Below are 23,253 nucleotides of genomic sequence, written 5' to 3' on the forward strand. Positions count from 1 at the left end.
GAGAGCTTGACTCAGGAACAGAACGACCTGGCACATCCACGTCTAGGTCAGGACGCAAGCGGACCCATAGGTCAAGTCCATCTGCGGCATCCCATAGCACCCCTTCTAGGGAGATACACCGTAGTTCCAGGTCAATTCCAGGTCATCTAGACCTTCCGCTCACCCAGCAGGGGACGCCTCAGTTATACACAGGATTCGGAAAGAATCTGACTCCGACTCAGACAGGGAAACGGAGGGGTCCCTGATCCCAATCCCCCCTAGCAATACAGCGCTAGTCGAGGACATAATCTCTTCCATCCAGGTGCTGGACATTTCTAATCTGCCACCAGAGGCCCCAGAACAAGATTTCCTTTGAAGGACCTCTGAAGCCGCCTAAGGTTTTCTCTAACCACCCAGAGTTTAAAGCGATCCTTAAAAAGCAGCTCTCACAGAATGAGAAAAAATTTGCTAATCGCAAATATCTGGAGGCAAAGTACTTTTTCCCACAGAAGGACACCAAGGAATGGACAGATCCACCCGAAGTGGACCCCCCAGTCTCTAGACTAGCAGCACAGACCCTCTTTTCACTGCCAGATAGCTCAACCCTCAGGGACGCAGCAGACCGGCAGGTAGAACGCATGGCTCGTTCAATTTTTTGAGGCGGCAGGGGCCTCCCTGGCTCCCGCGTTCGCTTCAGATTGGGCTGCCAAGGCCATCTTGGCTTGGGCCAAAAATCTACAAGCTGGCCTCCAAGCATCTGCTCCTGAGCTGTCGGACCAAGCGGTTCAAATAGCAGTTGTAGCAGATTACATGCTTCATGCCGCTCTGGATTCAGCAAGGGGCGTAGCAGGGATAGCATCAAACGCCATCACGATTCGGCGTATCCTCTGGCTGCGGAATGGAAAGCGGATGCAGCCTCAAAGAAGTCCCTCACGCACCTCCCGTATCTCAGTGAGTGACTTTTTCGGTGAAGAGTTGGACACAATGATATCCAACGCCAGCGGGGGGGGAAGAGTACCTCTCTCCATCAACTGAAACCTATACGCACTTTCAAGAAGTGTAACAAACCCGAATCCGATCCTTTCGGAATTCCTGGGCTGGTCCGTCTCGCGTCCAGCACGTAACCGTTCCCCACACAGGGACAACTCACGGTCAACGCAAAGGTCGGACAAGACCTGGCAGTTAAAAGCAGGCCAGTCAAAGCCCAAAGGAGGAAAACCTCAGACTTTTTTCCTCCTCATGACTCACGGACCCCAGAAGACATCCCACCCTTAGGCGACTTTGCTCTTTTTAGCAAGTCTGGATGCCTACTACAGAAGACAGGTGGGTCAGGGAACTAGTGTCTTCCGGATACAAGATAGAGCTCAACTTCCAACCCACCAAACCGATTCTTCCTCTCTGTTCCCCCAAAACCGCCAGCCAAGGCTCGTGCCTTCCACCAAGCGGTTTCCTCGCTTCTTCAAGCAGGAGTCATAGTACCGGTTCCCGCGGCCGGGTGCTTCCGAAGGTTCTACAACAATCTATTCATAGTCCCCAAGAAAGAAGGCCCATACTGGACCTAAAACAGCTCAACAAATACGTACGGGTTCGTCACTTCTGCTGGAGTCCCTTCAGTCCATCATTGCGTCCATGGAGAAGGGAGAATATCTCGCCTTCATAGATATACAAGACGCATACTTGCATATACAGATTGCACCTGCTCATCAGAGTTTTTTCTCAGGTTTGCAATCGACCAGGACCACTACCAGTTCGTGGCTCTCCCGTTAGGACTCGCCATGGCTCCCAGAGTGTTTACCAAGGTCATGGCGGCCACCATGGACGTCCTGCACTCCAGAGGCATAGTAGTCGTTCCATACCTGGATGATCTACTCATCAAGGCTCCTACCTTCAAGGACTGTGAGCTCAGCGTCTCAATCACAACCGCCACTCTGAGTCTCATGGGCTGGTTAGTCAACCTACAAAGGTCATCACCAACCCTGAGTCAGTCTCTGACCTTCCTGGGAATGCTATACAACACCTCCAGGGGTCTAGTGCTCTTTCCTAGGGACAAGGCACTGGCTCTCCGCCTAGGAGTTTGCATCCTCCTCCGCAAACCTCCTCGATCTCTCTGGTTTGCCATGAGAGTCCTCGGCAGGATGGGGGCAGCAATAGAAGCGGTCCCATTTAGCCCAGTTTCACCTCAGGCCTCTCCAACTAGCCATTCTCAAGTCCTGGGACAGGAATCCTTTTTCCTCTCGACAGGGAATTCCAGCTAATGTCGTCAACCAGGAGGTCCCTGCACTGGTGGCTCAAGCCAACCTCGCTAGCAAAGGGGAAATCCTTTCTCACAGGTCAATGGAAGGTTCTGACCACCGATGCGAGCCTGACTGGTTGCAGTGCACCTACACCACAGGGCACAGGGCAAGTGGTCCCCAGTGGAAGCGACCATGCCCGTCAACATCCTGGAAATTCATGCCATCCTCCTGGCATTGAGGGCCTTCCATTACTTACTGGCAGCCTCTCACATCAGAATACAATCGGACAATGCCCCGACTATGGCATATGTGAATCACCAAGGGGGGACCCGCAGTACCCAGGCGATGCGAGAAGTGTCACACATCCTCCACTGGGTGGAGGACACAGGCTTGGTTCTCTCGGCGGTCCACATTCCGGGTGTGGACAACTGGGAAGCAGACTTCCTCAGACGACAAGGAATAGATTCGGGAGAGTGGTCTCTCCATCCCGAAATTTTTTGCCAGATCTGCCATCGCTGGGGGACCCCAGATGTGGACCTAATGGCATCCCACCTCAATGCCAAGGTCTCCAACTTCATGGCCAGAGCACACGATCCGCGGTCGCTCAGAGCAGACGCTCTGGTTCAGGACTGGACCCAGTTCCAGCTTCTGTACATTTTTCCACCTCTCCCCCTGTTATCCAGAGTGGTGAGGAAGATCAAGCAAGAGGGAGTTCCAACCATCCTAATTGCAACGGACTGGCCCAGACGCACATGGTACGCCGACATCGTACAACTCACAGCAGACGCCCCCTGGCGCCTCCCCGACCGCCCGGATCTTCTATCACAAGGCCCGTTCTACCACCAGAACTCAGTGGCTCTCAATTTGACGGCGTGGCCCTTGAAACCTGGGTTCTAACCCAGGCAGGGCTCTCGACGGACGTCATTAGGACCATGATCAGGGCACGGAAGCCAAGATCTATGACCGTACCTGGAAAGTTCTCTTTACCTGGTGCGAATATCGCGGCCAGACCCCATTCCCTTCTTCCCTCCACAAACTACCTAGTTTTTCTCTAATTGGGTCTGGAGGCCAGGCTGTCCCTGGGCTCGCCTAAGAACCAGGTGTCAGCCCTCTCAGTGCTTTTTTTTTCAAAGGCGCATTGCTACCAAGCTGCGAGTAAGGACTTTTCTTCGGGGGTTTCCCGATTGGTTCCCCCCTACAGATGACCACTAGAAACGTGGAACCTCAACCTGGTCCTGACAGCATTGCAGGAACCACCCTTCAAACCCCTTAAGGAGGTCCTGCTCCGCCTTCTCTCCCAGAAGGTGTTTTTTTCCTGGTGGCAATCACCTCGCTACGCAGGGTGTCTGAACTGACAGCACTCTCCTGCAGACGGCCCTTCCTGTTTTTTCACCAGGACAAGGTAGTTCTCCGTACGGTCCCATCCTTCCTTCCAAAGGTTGTGTCCAACTTCCACCTCAATGAGGAAATTTCTATGCCTTCCCTTTGTCCGGTCCCGGTTCATAGAGTGGTGAAGGCTCTGCATGCGCTTGACCTTGTCAGGGCATTGTGTATATATGTGTCTAGGACTTCGTCCTTCAGGTCTGATCCCTTTTCCTTTTTCCGGAAGGCGGCCGCAAGGGTCTGCCAGCTTCCAAAGCTACCCTTGCCAGGAAGATCACATCCACCATACAAGAGGCCTACCGCCTTAAGAATTCTCCTCTTCCAGCCGGTATTATGGCACACTCTACACGGGCGGAAGGGGCCTCCTGGGCCATGCGGCTCCAGGCTTCGGCACAAGTGTGTGAGGCGGCCACTTGGTCTAGCCCACACTCATTTACTAAACACTACAGGGTTCATACCCAGTCCTCAGCGGAAGCAAGCCTGGGTAGATGTGTTCTGCAGGCGGCGGTGCCCCAAATATAGGGGCCTGTCTGCACAATATTCGTCCATTGCTTCCCACCCAGGGACTGCTTTGGGACATCCCATGGTCCTGCGTCCCCCAATGAGGCGACAGAGTAAAGGAGATTTTTGTGTACTCACCGTAAAATCTCTTTCTCTTAGCCTCTAATTGGGGGACACAGCTCCCACCCTGTTGCCCTTTTCGGGCCGTTGTTACTGTTGAGTTCTCATATTGTTCTTTGATATCGTACATAGTGGCCTTCTTATAGGCATGTCTATTTTATTCATATTACATTCCTCTTACTGCTTTTGCACAAAACTGGAGAAAGCTGTCGCCGTCCAGTGGTGTATACTGCAGAGGAGGAACCACAGTTAATCTTTTTCAGATTATGCACAGTGTCGCCTACTAGTGGACAGCAGCATAACACCCATGGTCCTGTGTCCCCCAATTAGAGGCTAAGACAAAGAGATTTTACGGTGAGTACACAAAAATCTCCTTTTCATTCCTCTTACTTTTGGGATGTCACTAGCACTTGTTATACCATCCATTTTGTCCTATTGCAAAAGGATTGTGAACACCACAGCAGGGTTTTTTATATTTTCTTTTGATAAATAAGATTTGGTTCAGATAGCTTTAAAGGGGCACCACGGATTGTGGGATCACACTCAGACCTGAAATACAACAATGCCACACAAAAGAAGAGGAAAGACCAGGTCTATAAGCACAGGGATCACCACATTAAATGTTAAACAAAACACAGCTTTATTCAAGAAACAATACAAGTAGCAAACCACATACATTTTAAAAACATTAAAAGAGGCACAAAACTGGCCATATACAAAAGCCCACAATAGGGCAAGTAGCCCACAATAGGGCAAGTAGCCCACACAATGCTCTTAGGACATGAACATGAAGAGTGACAAAATCACTGTGGCCAACCCCTATATGGACAGCATATCCTTGTAATATGGACTACACAAATAGAAATGGACAGCCAGATAACGCAGACCATATAAAATAGTGACGCCGTGCACCATAATACGCATGCCTATAGGGTCTATGCAAGAAATGAATGCAAGAAATGAATAAAGTGTAACATGCATAAATCTCACACACTGCGTAGGTAAACGCAGTCATCAAGTCACTGATGAGTCAATGTCCTTATAGTTACCACTCTAAGGTTTTTCAATATAACAGGCCGCTAGGCAGAGTCCAAGTGTGGGCTACACAACAACCCAACGCGTGTCGCCACCCCTGACGAAGCCACCGCCTCAGTGGCGACACGTGTTGGGTTGTTGTGTAGCCCACACTTGGACTCTGCCTAGCGGCCTGTTATATTGAAAAACCTTAGAGTGGTAACTATAAGGACATTGACTCATCAGTGACTTTGCATTTCATGGAATACTGGGTTGATGTTGTGTCCCAGGGCCCATGTATTACAGTCTGATGTTAGGCATTTGTGGACGGTCTCTCCATGTTTCATTTGGTTGGTGTTATTAGGCAGCTCAATGGTCAGATCTTGTCTATGTATTTACCTACGCAGTGTGTGAGATTTATGCATGTTACACTTTATTCATTTCTTGCATAGACCCTATAGGCATGCGTATTATGGTGCACGGCGTCACTATTTTATATGGTCTGCGTTATCTGGCTGTCCATTTCTATTTGTGTAGTCCATATTACAAGGATATGCTGTCCATATAGGGGTTGGCCACAGTGATTTTGTCACTCTTCATGTTCATGTCCTAAGAGCTTTGTGTGGGCTACTTGCCCTATTGTGGGCTTTTGTATATGGCCAGTTTTGTGCCTCTTTTAATGTTTTTAAAATGTATGTGGTTTGCTACTTGTATTGTTTCTTGAATAAAGCTGTGTTTTGTTTAACATTTAATGTGGTGATCCCTGTGCTTATAGACCTGGTCTTTCCTCTTCTTTTGTGTAAGATTTGGTTCAGGTGATCACACAATCAGAAGCACATTAATTAGAATGAGGTGTACTCTGGTTGGAATTCAACTGAGACAGGAATTGAATGGCTGTCAGACATGTTCTCTACATAGACATGCCTATAAGAAGGCCACTATGTACGAGCTCAAAGAACAATATGAGAACTCAACAGTAACAACGGCCCGAAAAGGACAACAGGGTGGGAGCTGTGTCCCCCAATTAGAGGCTAAGAGAAAGAGATTTTACGGTGAGTACACAAAAATCAGCTTCTCTAGCTAATTTTTATAAAACTGTGCAGTGGTCTCTTAATTTTTGCCAGAGCTGTATATCCGCCAATCATATAGACCACAATTTACCAATAACATGAAGTACAATACGTCACGAAAAAAATGTCTTAGGCTAATTTCACATTAGCGTTTCTGTGCGCAGCGTATCGTCTGCATGTTTCAAATAAAAACGCTGCATGTGCATGCATTTAATTGCGTTTTGCCATGCATTTGCGTTTATAGGCATGGTGGAGGCGGTGACATCATTTTCTGGACATGCGCAGTCTGAAGAACGCATGCAGTCTGAAGAACGCATGCGTATTGAACGCGTTCGTACCTATGTCATTGCGTACCAATGCGTTCCCATAGGCACTAATGCTTTTTTTCCTACGCAATCATCCGCATGTGGACGATTGCGCAATATTTGACACCTCAAAAATTCAACATGTTGCGTTTAACAGACCCCGACGCACACCTGAAAACGATGCATGCGTACGCATCCACAAGCGAATGCATGCAAAAACATGTCCCTGTATACACAATGTTAAAGATATGTACGCATGCGGATCGTACACTGCGCACACAGACGCAAATGTGAACCCGGCCTTAGAATCACTAGGATCAGTTGAAGCGTTCCAGAGTTATTACCACGTAAAGTGACACTGGTCAGTTTTTAAATATTTTGGACAGGTCCTTAAGGTCAAAATTAGCTCTGTCACTAAGGCTACTTTCACACTAGCGTCTGGCTCGGCCCGTCGCTGTGCGTCGGGCCGACGTTCCCGACGCTAGCGTTGTCTCCGCCGCACAACGGGGGCAGCGGATGCATTTTTCCAGCGCATCCGCTGCCCAGTTGTGAGGTGCGGGGAGGTGGGGGCGGAGTTCCGGCCGCGCATGCGCGGTCGGAAAAGACGTTTAAAGACGGAGCAAAAAACGTTGCAAGCAACGTTTTTTGCTCCCGACGGTCCGCCACTGCACGACGCATCCGTCGCACGACGGGTGCGACGTGTGGCAATCCGTCACAATGCGTCGCTTAATGTTAATCAATGGTGAAAAAACGCATCCTGCAAACACTTTTGCAGGATGCGTTTTTTCGGCAAAACGACGCATTGTGACGGAATGCAGTTAACGCTAGTGTGAAAGTAGCCTAAGGGGTTACAAATACTGCAACCGGGTTCTGAAATGTTGCATATCAATATGGGTAATGCAGAGAACAATAGACTAAACACTGTACCGCTTCTTCACCAACGTCCTAAAACAGCTGTGTTTACAGAAGGCCTGTGAATAGGCTTCAGCAGACATTGACGACCAGAGATGTGGGCCATTTTATTTAGCACTGAAGAGATAGATATATATATAGCACTGAAGATATAGATATATATAGAGAGAGAGATATATAGAGAGAGATATATATATATATATATATATATATATATATATAGATAGATAGATAGATAGATAGATAGATAGATAGATAGATAGAGATAATCTATAGATAGAGATAATCTATAGATAGAGATAATCTATAGATAGAGATAATCTATAGATAGAGATAATGTGTGTGTGTATATATATATATATATATATATATATATATATATATATATATATATAGGTACCGTATATATATATATATAGAGAGAGATATATATATATATACATACATACATACACATATATACATATATATATATATATATATATATATATATATATATATATATATATATATATATATATATATAAGCCACCGTGGGGCAGCACGGTGGCTCAGTGAATAGCACTGCAGCCTTGCAGCACTGGAGTCCTGGGTTCAAACCCCACCAAGGACAACATCTGCAAAGAGTTTGTATGTTCTCTCCGTGTTTGCGTGGGTTTCCTCCGGGCACTCCGGCTTCCTCCCACATTCCAAAAACATACTGATAGGGAATTTACATTGTGAGCCCCATCGGGGACAGCAATTATAATGTGTGCAAAACTGTAAAGCGCTGCGGAATATGTTAGCGCTATATAAAAATAAAGATTATTATTAACAAAATAAAGATTATTAAAATAAAGATTATTAATATATATATAGAAAACAGCACGGCAGACTTCCAGAAAAAAAAAAAAAGAAAGTGTGACCTTTATTGCGCAAATGGCGTGGCGACGTTTTGGATACAATCCTTTCTACTATTGCAAGGAACCTTCTGAGATTGCTGGCTGGGGATGCGTGCACTTTAAAGGGAACCTGTCACACGCCCCCCCCCCCCCCCCCCCAGTCGTTCCAAACTAAAAGAGCCACCTTGTGCAGCATACTGCTGCATTCTGACAAGGTGGCTCTTTTAGTTCTGGGTGCTGTAACTAGAGAAATAATCAGTTTTATAATTTGTCTGAAATACCTGGTCCTCAGTCAAGGAGGCCGGCGTTTCCCACCTGCTTTAGACGCCACACAGCTGTCACTCACATCTTCTGGGCGCCACCTCCTCCTCACCGCTGTTTTCAAAATAGCCGGCGCCTGCACTCTTTTCCCCTGCCTGGTGCAGGCGCAGTGAGCGCTGCCCGTCTTTCCTCATATGCAGCCCAGCTGACTGCGCCTGCGCGGCCGCCCTGCCTGTGAATCCCAGCCCCGCAATGTGTATAAATCATAAGTGACTGCGGGGCTGGGAATCACAAGCAGGGCGGCCGCGCAGGCGCAGTCAGCTGGACTGCATATGAGGAAAGACAGGTAGCGCTCACTGCGCCTGCACTAGGCAGGGGAAAAGAGCGCAGGCGCCGGCTATTTTGAAAACAGCGGTGAGGAGGAGGCGGCGCCCGGCGCCAAGAAGATGTGAGTGACAGCTATGTGCTGTCTGAAGCAGGGGGGAAACGCTGGCCCACTTGACTGAGGACCAGGTATTTTGGACAAATTATAAAACTGATTATTTCTCTAGTTACAGCACCCAGAACTAAAAAAGCCACCTTGTCAGAATGCAGCATAAGGCCATGTGCACACGTTCAGTATTTTTCGCTATAAAAACATGATAAAAACGCTTACATATGCCTCCCATTGTTTTCAGTGTATTCCGCATTTCTTGTGCAAATGTTGCATTTTTTTCCGCGAAAAAATCGCATCGCGAAAAAAAAAGCAATATGTTCATTAAATTTGCGGAATTGCGGGGATTCCGCACACCTAGGAATGCATTGATCTGCTTACTTCCCACACGGGGCTGTGCCCACCATGTGGGAAGTAAGCAGATTGTGTGCGGATGGTACCCAGGGTGGAGGAGAGGAGACTCTCCTCCACGGACTGGGCACCATATAATTGGTAAAAAAAAAAAGAATTAAAATAAAAAATCATGATATACTCACCTTCGATCGCCCCCGGAGTCCTCCCGCCTCTCGGCGGTGCACGCGGCCGCTTCCGTTCCTATAGATGGTGTGTGTGAAGGACCTGCGATGACGTCGCGGTCACGTGACCGCGACGTCATCGAAGGTCCTGCACACACCATCTATAGGAACGGAAGCCGCTGAGGAGATCGGCTGTCTGCAGGTGAGTATAACCATTTTTTTTATTATTTTTAGACATTCTATCTTTTACTATTGATGCTGCATAGGCTGCATCTATAGTAAAAAGATGGTCACACTTGTCAAACACTATGTTTGACAAGTGTGACCAACCTGTGAATCAGTTTTCCAAGCGATGCTACAGATCGCTTGGAAAACTTTAGCATTCTGCAAGCTAATTACGCTTGCAAAATGCTAAAAAAAAAAACCGGGAAAAAAAACGCAAAAAAAAAAATGCGGATTTCTTGCAGAAAATTTCCGGTTTTCTTCAGGAAATTTCTGCAAGAAATCATGACGTGTGCACATACCCTTACTGCTGCACAAGGTGGCTCTTTTAGTTTGAAACGACTGGGGGGGGGATGACAGGTTCCCTTTAAGGTACTGTGTTTGGTGCTGTTCCAATATATATATTAAATCCAGAAAAACGTTTGTAGTGAAATGGAGCTATTTAATCAGCCCAGAGGGCGACGTTTTGGTCCCAACAGGAACCTTTCTCAAGCTTGACTAAGTGCTTAGTAGGAAAACAAATTTACGGAATTTATTATGATCGGCGTAAGGATAATTTTTTTAGGTAGTAAGCCAATTTTCATTGTTATTTATTTTTTCCCTAGTCTCTGGGTAACAAACCAGAGGATGATGATAAACCACAAATACTTGTAGATTTTTGGGAAGCCCTTCTGTCCTCGTATCCTCCAGAATCCATACTCCAGGACGTGCTGTCCAAGCTTACATCTCACTATGTGTGCAGGATTTGCAAACCACAGCACGTGTGTGTCACGTCTCTCCGAGGCCCAGAAGATCTGGTAGGTGTTGTGATCCGTCCATGCATTCCTATCATCTGTACCCTTTCACCCTGCCGCTGTTTTTGTTGCACTTTCAATGTTCTTTCTGTGTAAGGAAATCTGTCTTTTCAGAGGAATTCCTGCAGCCATTTTGGAGTGATCAGCCCTTGGATAACAAAGATGACGTCTTCAGAACCTGCGTCATGTGCGGCCTGTGGGGACTTGGTGAAATTACAGGTTTGTGTTAATCTATTTGTAGGAGAAGGACATCCCAGTGTTCATCCCAACCTACTGCTACTGTACTAATACAGGGGTGACACCGGGGAGAGGACTGATGTCTCTTTCCTTTCATCCTTTTGTTACTTGCTTTTTCACTATTGAATCTGTTATTAGGACTTCTAGTACTGATATTTTGGACTACAGGACTAGAGCTATAGCCAGAGTAGGAAAAAATATAAAACCTTGTCTTTTTGGGGTTTTTTTATTCCAATTTTGTTTTACTTTGCATTCAGTCTCTCCTGTGTGGGCCTTCACTGGATATTGTGTCGTTTCTTCCATTTCTGGACTCCATACCGGACAGCAACAATTCGTATCTAAGCATTCACATAATTTGTGCAACGCGGCTCCTGAATTACGAGGGCTCCATAGAGAGACTTCTAGATCGGTGTCCAGAAGCCGTTACCTTGTATGCACACCATGAGATAAAAGATGGAAGTCAGGTAAGATCACGGATCAGATGAAAATCCTCACAAATCGGTAACGTTAACCTCTTCACTGATATTGCATATATCCTCTCTATTTAGTTTTTATCTATTTTACTTGTATAGCAGCATTCATTTCCACAATGCTTTTAAGTGATCAGCGCCACTATTCTTCTTGGGATTCACAATCTGCATTCCCCATTAGTATGTCTTTGGAGTGTGGGAGGACCCAGCGGAAACCCACACAAACACGGGGAGAACATACAAACCCCTTGCCGATGCTGACCTTCGTGGGATTTAAACCCAGTACTGCAAGGCAGCAAATGTATAGTGCTAACCACTGAGCCACCGTGCTGCTCTATCATTTGCTATTACCACCACTATACATGTATAACATGTATATGGCACACAAATCATTGGGTCTCATGAAATCAAGCAAAACCTTTGATTTATTGCTTATTGATGCCACTATGTAACCAGAACCTGTGATGTTAACTTTTCAAAAGAAAAAATCAATTTCAGCTTTTCCTATGTCTTTTTACAGTGTGATTAGACAGAAGAGTAATGGTACATTAGAATTACAAGAGTTATTATACATACAAAAAGTATTTTCATTTGCAGCTGCTGCTTGACATTGATGGTTGCTGCTTAGCTTACTGGAAACCAGAATAGAAGTCGGTCTTGTTCTGTAGTCCCTAGTATGTTTCTATTGAATGTGTATGTCGCCATACGCCATTTAACAACATTAAGCTTCATCTTCCATGTTTTTACCCACACAGCCAGCTTATTCCAGTCTTTCTGTAATATTATTCAATCAAGCTGAGTTTAAGACTCCTACAGTGTTATTTAAAGTTAGGCCTAACCCTGATTCCTTTGGCCCCCACTGCGGGCTTTAGCCCATGGTGAGAAGCATCCAGACTTGCACTTACCACCTCTTACAAAGGAAGCATGTTGATTAGGCCTTCTTTTACTGAATCTATTGGAAGTATCCTATATTAAATTATTCTTTTTCTTCACTCTTATAATACCTTAAAATATTTTACTTTCTACACACCCGTGTTATACACCTCTAGCTTTGTACCCTTTCTAAATAAGATCCATTAGCCACCATGAAATCCTGTGGCACTGCCTGTTATTCAAGAGACTGAAAAAGTAAGATACATTTGTCTATTGGCTGGCTCAGTCTCCTAAATACTCAGCTTTATCAATGTTAAAAGGGGACTCCCAATTTTGGCTTTATGTAAATGTTTTTTTTGTTTTTTTTTTCAGGTTTATCGCAGTTATTACTGATTTTTTGTTTTTTTGTGACTAATTTTTCTCTCTTGATTTTAATTTTTAGATTTCCTGTCGAGATCTTTGTACTTCATTTTTTTTTTCTATTTTTGGATTGTAGGCCCTGTGGTGGAACAAGTTGTTACCTGAGCTCTGCAATAGAGTTCGTGAGAGTGAAAACACTAATGAAGTATTTATTTCTTCTTTAAAAGGTAAAGTTATTATTTTGTTGGGTCATCTACATTTTGTTGCTGGCGCTCTAAGCTACAATTATGATTTGGCAGGAATGGCACTTACAAATGCCGTGTGGCAAAACATAAACTTCACCACACATAGAGGTGACAGGTAAAATGCCACATGTTGTTACAGTCTGATAGTCCTCTCATTCAGTCAGAAGGGGTTACCGTACATTTTTAAGTCCTTTTTAAGGGGTCTTTTTACCGAGCACTCTTGCTCTGACTCTTACCTGCCATAACATATTATTCCAAATTACTAAAGTGAAGGAAACCTTTTCTGATGACGGGTTCCAATTAATACCACAGATTGTTTTAGCTAATTTCTCTACTGTAGGGTTGGGCAATTAATTTTGTTAAAGCGCCATGTGAGCGACTGTGGCTCTTGTGAAAGGCCAAACCAACAGAGACGAGAGGAAGGATTTTATGTTGGATGTATTCCAACCAATCAGAAGGGCCCCTGCCTCCTAACGGCTGTTTCGAAAGTGGGCATGGCCGAACCCTTAACATGAAAGCATCTAGTATTGTCCCTTCACACACACACACACACACGCACGCACGCACGCACGCACGCACGCACACACACACACACACACACACACACACACACACATTGTCCCTTCACACACACACACACACACACACACACACACACACACACACCTCAAGATGGCTGATTGGATTCTGGTAAAGAAGGTTTAGGAACTTTCTGGAAAACATACAGGAAGCGAGGCAGTACATCCATTTTTATCGCATTGATGCAGCTGAACCATGAGAGCTTCCTCTTATCATAGCTATATGTCTTTCAAAGTCTTATCCAAAAGGGGTTGGAAGTTTAAAGAATATAGTTTAGTATGATGCGCCAGGACTGTTACTCCCAAGTATTTTAATGCTGTTTCCTGCAATTTAAAGGGAAAATTATCTTTAAGATGTTGAACGTCATCTCTAGATAAAGTTATATTAAGGGCATCCGATTTAGAATAATTCCCTTTAAAATTACTTAGATGGCCAAATGTCTCAAATTCTTTGACTATGGAGGGGAAGGAAATGCGACGCTGTGATATAAACATGAGGAGGTCATTGCATATAAGGCAGATTTACATTGACCTACCCCAACTGGAATACCGTGAATGCTGGGGTTCTTTCTAATGGCTATTGCCAGATGTTACATTATCAATGCATACAAGAGAGGGGACCGAGGACACCCCTGCCGTGTACTGTTGTTGATGTGGATAGGGGAGGACAGGAACCCATTAAACCTAACATTGCTGAAGGGCTCCTATATAGAGAGAGAATCTTCTCAAGAAATTTGGCGCCCAGGCTCAATTGATGCAAGGAAGCCGACATGAAGCTCCAGCTAACCCAGTCGAAGGCCTTCTCTGCGTCAACCGAAAGCACACACAACTGGAGTGATCTGGACCTCGCCCGAGTCATCAGGAGAAGAGTTTTAAAAGTCCTCCTCCAGAGAGTCTGCAAGTTCAGGATGGACAGTTGGGAGGGCGTTTTGTCTGATATACAGTACAGACCAAAAGTTTGGACACACCTTCTCATTTAAAGACACCTTCTCATTTTAAAGATTTTTCTGTGTTTTCATGACTATGAAAATTGTACATTCACACTGAAGGCATCAAAACTATGAATTAACACATGTGGAATTATATACTTAACAAAAAAGTGTGAAACAACTGAAATTATGTCTTATATTCTAGGTTCCTCAAAGTAGCCACCTTATGCTGTGATGACTGCTTTGCACACTCTTGGCATTCTCTTGATGAACTTCAAGAGGTAGTCACCGGGAATGGTCTTCACTTCACAGATGTGCCCTGTCAGGTTTAATAAGTGGGATTTCTTGCCTTATAAATGGGGTTGGGACAATCAGTTGTGTTGTACAGAAGTCTGGTGGATACACAGCTGGATTCAGTCCTACTGAATAGACTGTTAGCTGCTTTTTTCTTGCCATTATACAAATTCTAAGTAAAGAAAAACGAGTGGCCATCATTACTTTAAGAAATGAAGGTCAGTTAGTCCGAAAAATTGGACAAACTTTGAAAGTGTCCCCAAGTGCAGTGGCAAAAGCCATCAAGCGCTACAAAGAAACTGGCTCATGTGGACCGCCCCACGAAAGGAAGACCAAGAGTCACCTCTGCTTCTGAGGATAAGTTTATCTGAGCCACCAGCCTCAGAAATCGCAGGTTAACAGCAGCTCAGATTAGAGACCAGGTCAATGCCACACAGAGTTCTAGCAGCAGACACATCTCTACAACAACTGTTAGGAGGAGACTTTGTGCAGCAGGCCTTCATGGTAAAATAGCTGCTAGGAAACCACTGCTAAGGACAGGCAACAATCAGAAGAGACTTGTTTGGGCTAAAGAACACAAGAAATGGACATTAGTCCAAATTTGAGATCTTTGGTTCCAACCACCATGTTTTTGTGCAACGCAGGTGAACGGATGGACTGTACATGCCTGGTTCCCACCGTGAAGCATGAAGGAGGAGGTGTGATGGTGTAGGGGTGCTTTGTTGGTGACACTGTTGGGGATGTATTCAAAATTGAAGGCATACTGAACCAGCATGGCTGCCACAGCATCTTGCAGCGTCATGCTTTCTCCTTCGCCACATTGGGGGACACAGGACCATGGGTGTTATGCTAGCGTCATGCTATTCCATCCGATTTGCGTTTAGTTGGACCATCATTTATTTTTCTATAGGACAATGACCCCAAACACACCCCCAGGCTGTGTAAGGTCTATTTGACCAAGAAGGAGAGTGATGGGGTGCTACGCCAGATGACCTGGCCTCCAGTCACCAGACCTGAACCCAATCGAGATGGTTTGGGGTGAGCTGGACCGCAAAGTGAAAGCAAAAGGGCCAACAAGCGCTAAGCATCTCTGGGAACTCCTTCAAGATTGTTGGAAGACCATTTCCGGTGACTGCCTCTTGAAGCTCATCAAAAGAATGCCAAGAGTGTGCAAAGCAGTCATCAAACCAAAAGGTGGCTACTTTGAAGAACCTAGAATATATAAGACATAATTTCATTTGTTTCACACTTTTTTGTTATGTAATTCCACATGTTAATTCATAGTTTTCATGCCTTCAGTGTGAATGTAGAGTTTTTATAGTCATGAAATTACAGAAAAATCTTTAAATGAGAAGTTGTATCCAAACATTTGGTCTGTACTGTAGTCATTTATTTTAAGGTGAAGAGATGAAGCTGACATGTCCCTGAATTGGCCCTTAATATTATATAGGTCACTATAATAGGCTCGAAAGGATTCGGTAATTTGGATTTATCCTGTGTGCGGGCCCCCTGATCTGCATTATTTGTGGGATATAACTAGTGTCCTTTCTGGGATGTAGCAACCTAGCCGATGCCCTGCCACATTTATCAGCATGTTCATACATAAATCAACGGAATCTGATTTTTTTTTTTTTTTTTTTTACAAGAATATTTTTGATCAAGTAGGACCCTTGCTTTCTCCTACACCTCATTGGGGGACACAGGACCATGGGTGTTATGCTGCTGCCACTAGGAGGACACTAAGTAAACACAGAAAGAATAGCTCCTCCCCTGCAGTATACACCCTCCTGCTGGCTCTCAGTGAACCAGTTCTTGCTTAGTGTCTGTAGGAGGCACTTGGGTCTGTTTCAGACCCAACCGTTTTTATTTTAATTTTTGATTTTTTGTTCTATTTTTTCCTTTAACTGAGCGAATGGGGGCAACGGATCCTTTCTAGGCTCCGATCTCCCCCAAACCATCAACAGGCAAGTACGTGGAGCGTCCCTCCCGTATCCTTTCCTGCAACGTTGGATGCCAGCCCTGAGCTCATCTTGCGGGCGACGGTTCCTTTGCGTTCCGATCTCCCCCCTCCATAGCAGGCGACCACATGGAGTAGCCCTCCACCTACCTCTCCTGGAGCCAGGTGCATAGCCGGACATATTATGAATGGCATCCGTGCAGCCCCCCTCTGCATCACCACTGATATAGCGGATGACGCATGGCGGCAGAAGCTTTCCACCCCCTCCCTGACTATGGCGACGGTGGATTAAGCACCGGCCCACCGCATCTACCGAGAGTACACTGCGGGGGCCGAGGCGATGGGGGGTCCTGGTCCCCTTGGTATGGGAGGTCCGCACCTTAAAGCCCGGGTCCATGGGTGGTCTGCAGTGCGGCAATTCCTTCAGAGAGTGTGGCTTAAGAATTGCGCTAATAGCGTTCGCGGCGCTGCAGGCCACAACCGCAGGTTTAAAATTTAGCCCCCGGCTTTTCCCTTTCATACAGGACGGAGTTTTGGCCACGCCCACCGGCAGTTACCGCCGCCCACTCTTTCTGGCGCTTCTCGTTCCCTGAGAAAGACTTTCACTTCCTGATCTCGGTGGCCATCTTGGTACACCCACAGGGCTGATGCTGCAGCGCTGCTCCAGCATTTTCAATCACCGCCTTCAGGATTAGCGATTCCTGTGCATAACTCCCGTGGCATCACAATGCGGACCTCCCCTGGGGACTCAAGACACAGGACCATGGGTAAGCTTCAGAAACATAGCTTAACCCTTCCCCTGCTAGTAAGCGCTTTCCTCCAGGCTTTACTATGTCTCAACCAAAGCCTCACAAAAAGTCTGGGAAAACCCACACTGTATTTTTCGCTGCATGTCCCTCTTGTAAGGTATCATTACCCTGGGGTCACAATACTGCATTATGCACAGCTTGTGAACCGGTGACGGCTCAGGAACCACCTGTTGCTGATACTGAACCCTGCGAGCCTAGTCCCCCTGAGTGGGCAACCTCCCTTTCCCGGTCTATGGCATCCCTGGCAAAAGCGTTCCGAGACCCTTCCTCTAACCAGGGCACTAATACGGACGACGCTTCCGATGGTCAGAACCCCTCGTACTCCAGGGGTCGTACCTTGCCAAGGAGTTCTCACTCTTCCAGGAAAAGGACTCATGCCATATCCCCAGACCATCACCGGTTTTCGGGTTCTGAGAGCTCCACTTCTCGCTCCCCTTCCATAGGGCTAGTAGAGAACCTGTTTCAGAGGATGATTCTGACACGTCCCTAGATCAGGAATTTCATCACGTTCAGGAGACTCTCGACTCTCTAATTGAGTCAGTGAAAAAGGCTTTGAGACTTGAGGAGGAACCCTTATCTAAAACGGATCATGCCGTGTCCTTTAAGATGACCAAACGAGCTCACAGAGTGTTCGCCACTCATCCCGAGTTTAAGCAAATTGAATCTCACAGATAAACGATTCACAGGGCGAAGCCCATGGAGTCCTAATATCCCTTTGCCCAGGATCTAAGAAAAGATTGGTCACAATCTCCCCTGGTAGATCCTCCGGTATCGCGCCTGGCTACGAAATCTGTTTTATCCTCCTCGGAGGGCACCTCTATTAAAAATCCAACCGATCGTCAGATCGACAATATGGCGCGTTCAGCTTTTGAAGCCTCAGCGGCCGCACTCTTTCCATCTTTTGCCGCTACGTGGGTGGCTAAGGCTATGACCCACTGGGCTGAGGTCTTGTCTTCAGCAGTACTGGATACCAATCTTCCCCCCGAGATAGCCGACCTCGCTACTCAGATAGCCAGAGCTGGAGATTTTGTAGTGACCGCGTCCCTGGATGCCGCTGACTGCGCTTCTCAAGCAGCAGCAAATGCCATCACCATCCGGAGGTCCTTATGGCTCAGGGACTGGCATGCGGATTCTACTTCCAAAGAATCATTGACTTCTCTCCCATATCAGAGCGGTCGCCTTTTTAGCGAAAAGCTCGACCAGTTAATTTCTGACGCTGCTGGAGGAAAGAGTAAAATTTCCATAACAGAGACCCGCTCAGCCTTTTCGGAACCTGCAACCACAGGCTCGGTCCCGATTTTTTTTCGTTACAACTCAAACTGGTCCTCTACTTCCACATCTCCAGGTTTCGGCCGGGCACAACGCGGAGACAGAGGTTCACAGGCCTCTTTTAAGCCTTCCCCTTCTCCCCTTCATGGAGAGGCAGGTCAAGGCAGCCGGGATCCAGAGGCGCCAGAACTGGCAGACCTTCCACACAATGACTACCTGCGGTATCCGGGGACACCCTCAAAGTAGGCGGCCGCCTGCTTTCCTTCAGTGCCGCGTGGCTCTCGGTCGTTCACGACGAGTGGGTCCGCGATCTAGTGTCCTCCGGATACAAGATAGATCTCTTATCTCTTCCCCCAAACCGTTTTTTTTTTCCTGTCTTCTCCTCCCAGGGCAAAAGCATCAGAGTTCTTCAAAGCTATAAGCTCTCTGAGAAAAGACAGAGTTATTATTCCGGTCCCTCAAAGCGAAAGGTTTCAAGGTTTTTATTCAAACCTCTTCATTGTTCCAAAGAAGGACGGTAGAGTACGGCCCATAATGGACCTAAAACTGCTGAACAAGTTCGTCAGGGTGCGACGGTTCCGGATGGAATCGCTTCGGTCTGTCATTGCCTCCATGGAAAAAGGCAAGTTCCTGGCGTCTATAGACATCCAGGGCGCATACCTCCACATTCCTATTTTACCTTCTCACCAAAAGTTTCTTCGCTTCGCAGTTCAGGAAGATCACTTCCAATTCGTTGCTCTGCCCTTCGGCCTCGCCACCGCTCCCAGGGTATTCACCAAGGTCATGGCGGCTGCCGTGACCATACTCCACACCCGAGGAGTGGTGGCGTTCCCGTATTTAGACGATATCCTCATCAAAGGCCCCTCTTTCCGCTCCTGCAAGGAAGCCGTGGCCATCACAATAGATACCCTTTCTCACCTGGGTTGGAAGATAAACTTCAAAAAATCTTCCCCAGTGCCGGCTCAGCGAATTTCCTTTTTAGAAATGATACTCGACTCGTCCCGGGGGTTGGTTCTTCTTCCCTCGGAAAAGATCTCAGTCTTACAGCGAGAAGCTCAGAAGCTCTCAGCCTCGCTCTCACTCTCTGTGCTTCAGTATGAGAGTCCTTGGCAGGATGGTAGCAGCTATGGAGGCGGTTCCATTTGGCCAGCTACACCTCCGTCCTCTACAGCATGTCCTCCTGGCTGTTCGGGACAGGAACCCGTTCTCCCTAGACCGTCGGTTTCTCCTTCCCCAGCGAGTCAGACAGTCTCTCAGGTGGTGGACATTGAAATCCTCCCTGAATCAAGGGAAGTCTTTTCTTCCAGTACACTGGCTGGTTGTGACGACAGACGCCAGTCTTCTAGGCTGGGGAGCGGTGTTCCTTCATCACACTGCTCAGGGCTGCTGGTCCCCCCAGGAATCACGCCTTCCAATCAACATCTTGGAAATCCGGGCGATCAGGCTGGCACTTCTCCAGTTCCATCCCTTCCTAGCAGGTCGCCCAATCAGGATTCAGTCCGACAAAGCCACTGCAGTGGCATACATCAGCCGCCAAGGGGGAACCCGCAGCAGGGCGGCCATGACAGAAGTAGGCCACATCCTCCGATGGGCCGAGGAAAACCGCTCAATGATCTCTGCGGTTCACATCCCGGGAGTGGACAATTGGGAGACAGACTTCCTCAGTCGGCAATGCCTCGACTCCGGGGAGTTGTCTCTCCATCCGGAGATCTTCCACTAGATCTGCTGCCGTTGGGGAACCCCGGACGTGGATCTGATGGACTCACGGCTAAATTCCAAGGTTCCAGACTTCATGGCTTGGTCCCATGATCCGGCAGCCATCAGGGCAGACGCTCTTGTGGCATCATTTTCAGCTTCCGTACATATTTCCCCGCTTCCTCTCCTACCGATAGTCATCAAGAAAATCAGAGCGGAGAGGGTACCGGTAATCCTGATTGTGCCAGATTGGCCGCGCCAGGCGTGGTACGCGGAACTAGTTCAACTAGTTGCCGACGTTCCCTGGCGATTACCGAATTGCGCAGATCTGCTATCTCAAGGCCCCTTTTGCCAACAGAACTCAGAGGCCCTGTGTTTGCCGGCATGGCCGTTGAGTCCTGGGTCCTAACCCAGGCAGGTTTCTCTCCAGAAGTCATAGCTACCATGATCAGCGCTACAAAGCCTACGTCTATGCGTGTCTATCATCGCACTTGGAAGACTTCCTTTTTCATGGTGTAGCGACCGAGGACGTTCTCCTCTACATTTTTCCATCCATTCCATTCTCCAGGTCTTACAAACGGGTTTGGACTTGGGTCTCGCCCTTAGTTCTCTCGGGGCAGATCTCAGCCCTGTCTGTTCTCTTCCAACGCAGGATTGCCAACAGATTACAGGTCAAGACATTTATTCAGGGAGTCTCCCATCGGGCGCCCCCCTATAGGATGCCGTTGGAACCATGGGATCTTAATCTGGTCCTCGGAGTTTTGCAACAGGTTTCTTTCGAACCTCTACAGGACGTTTCCCTGTATCTTCTTTCATGGAAAGTTGCTTTTCTAGTTGCGGTCACCTCTATTAGACGAGTCTCCGAGCTGGCGGCTTAATCCTCTCAAGTTCCGTTCCTGAATTTTCATCAGGATAGGGTGGTTTTGAGGACATCCCCGTCTTTTCTACCGAAAGTTGCATCCTCTTTTCATCTCAATGAGAAGATTGTCTTACCGTCACTCTGTCCGGCACCAGTCCATCGCATCAAGAAGGCCCTTCACACACTGGATTTAGTGAGAGCTCTTAGGAGATACATCTCGCGGACAGCGTCTTTCCGCAGGTCAGATGCCCTATTCGTGCTCCCGGAAGAACCGAGGAAAGGATTTCCCCTTCCAAGGCGACAATAGCCAAATGGATCCTATTCAAGAGTCCTACCGAGTCAGAGGTCTTCCTGTCCCAGCAGGGATTAAGGCTCACTCCACTCGGTCAGTGGGCGCATCTTGGGCCATCCAGCACCAAGCTTTGGCAGCACAAGTTTGTAAGGCTGCGACTTGCTCCAGCCTGCATACCTTTACAAAACATTACCATATTCACTCTCAGGCCTCGGCAGATGCGACCGTCGGCAGACGAATTTTGCAGGCGGCGGTGCCGCATATGTAACTTGTGGGTACAAGCAGCAATTGCAGTTAATTGTTTTCCACACAGGGACTGCTTTAGGACATCCCATGGTCCTGTGTCCCCCAATGAGGCGTAGGAGAAAAGGAGATTTTTGTGTACTCATTGTAAAATCTTTTTCTCCGAGCCAATCATTGGGGGACACAGCACCCACCCTGTTAGCCTATTTTCTTTGGTTTTGTTTTGAGTTAACTTGGTTTTGACATAGTTCATCCTTGTTAAATATTAAGCTCCTACTGCTTTGTTACCGAACTGGTTCACTGAGAGCCAGCAGGAGGGTGTATACTGCAGGGGAGGAGCTATTCTTTCTGTGTTTACTTAGTGTCCTCCTAGTGGCAGCAGCAGGGCCGGCGTCAGCACCCGGCATACCCGGGCAACTGCCGGGGCCCTGAACAAATGGGGGGCCCACTGGTGGCCGGGACAAAAGGGAGCCCTGGCCGCTCCCCCAGCAGCTTCGGCATCACTTGAGCTCAGCCATCACTTAAACAAACAAGGTCGCGCACAGTGCACTCTGCAGCTGTAGTAATGATGTGGCCCGGCAGATACACAAGCAAAGTTAAAGGCACAGTGCCGGCCGACCGCATCATTTAGTAGCAGACACAGCTGCAGAGTGCACTGTGTGCAGCCATGTCTGACGGCCATCAAACAGCGCGCCCTCCATAGCCACATGCCAGAGCAGCCTGATGAGCGACAAGCCAGGGGGAGGTGAGTGAGGCTTGTGTCTGTGTATGCATGCATGTATGATGTGCATATCTGTGTGTATATCAGTGTGTATGACTGTATATATTTATGTATTTTTGTGTATTTGTCTTCAAATATATGTATGTACATATCTGCGTATTGTGTGTGTGTGTGTGTGCAGGTCTGCGTATTGTGTGTGTATATCTGCGTATTTTACTGTATGTGTGTGCTGTGCATCTCTCCGTATTGTGCGTGTGTGCATGTCTGCGTACTATGTGTGTGTGCATGTCTGCGTACTATGTGTGTGTGCATGTCTGCGTACTGTGTGTGTGCATGTCTGCGTACTGTGTGTGTGCATGTCTGCGTACTATGTGTGTGTGTGTGCATGTCTGCGTACTATGTGTGTGTGTGTGTATGTCTGCGTACTATGTGTGTGTGCATGTCCGCGTACTGTGCGTGTGCATGTCTGCGTACCGTGTGTGTGTGCATGTCTGCGTACCGTGTGTGTGTGTGCATGTCTGCGTACCGTGTGTGTGTGTGCATGTCTGCGTACCGTGTGTGTGTGTGCATGTCTGCGTACTGTGTGTATGTCTGCGTACTGTGTGTGTGCATGTCTGCATACTGTGTGTGTGTGTGTGTGTGTGCGTGCATGTCTGCGTACTGTGTGTGTGCATGTCTGCGTACTGTATGTGTGTATGTCTGCTTATTGTATGTTTGTGCATGTCTGCGTACTGTATGTATGTGTATGTTTACATATTGTATGTGTACATGTCTGCGCATTTTGTGTGTGTGTGTGTG

The 23,253-nt window shown here is 47.3% G+C and overlaps 1 protein-coding gene across 3 annotated transcripts in view; it reads left to right on the forward strand.

Moving 5' to 3' along the window:
* HPS3 (HPS3 biogenesis of lysosomal organelles complex 2 subunit 1) overlaps positions 1-23,253 on the forward strand; it is a 96,579-nt gene that overhangs the window by 66,281 nt on the left and 7,045 nt on the right. For all 3 annotated transcript variants that reach the window (XM_077290830.1, XM_077290832.1, XM_077290833.1), the window contains 4 exons: positions 10,436-10,627; positions 10,739-10,843; positions 11,119-11,325; positions 12,701-12,791. In XM_077290830.1, the coding sequence (XP_077146945.1) occupies positions 10,436-10,627; positions 10,739-10,843; positions 11,119-11,325; positions 12,701-12,791 (595 nt within the window). The remainder of the gene's footprint in view (positions 1-10,435; positions 10,628-10,738; positions 10,844-11,118; positions 11,326-12,700; positions 12,792-23,253) is intronic.

Source organism: Ranitomeya variabilis, chromosome 2 (assembly GCF_051348905.1).
Source record: "Ranitomeya variabilis isolate aRanVar5 chromosome 2, aRanVar5.hap1, whole genome shotgun sequence".
In the NCBI taxonomy this organism is placed as follows: Eukaryota; Metazoa; Chordata; class Amphibia; order Anura; family Dendrobatidae; genus Ranitomeya; species Ranitomeya variabilis.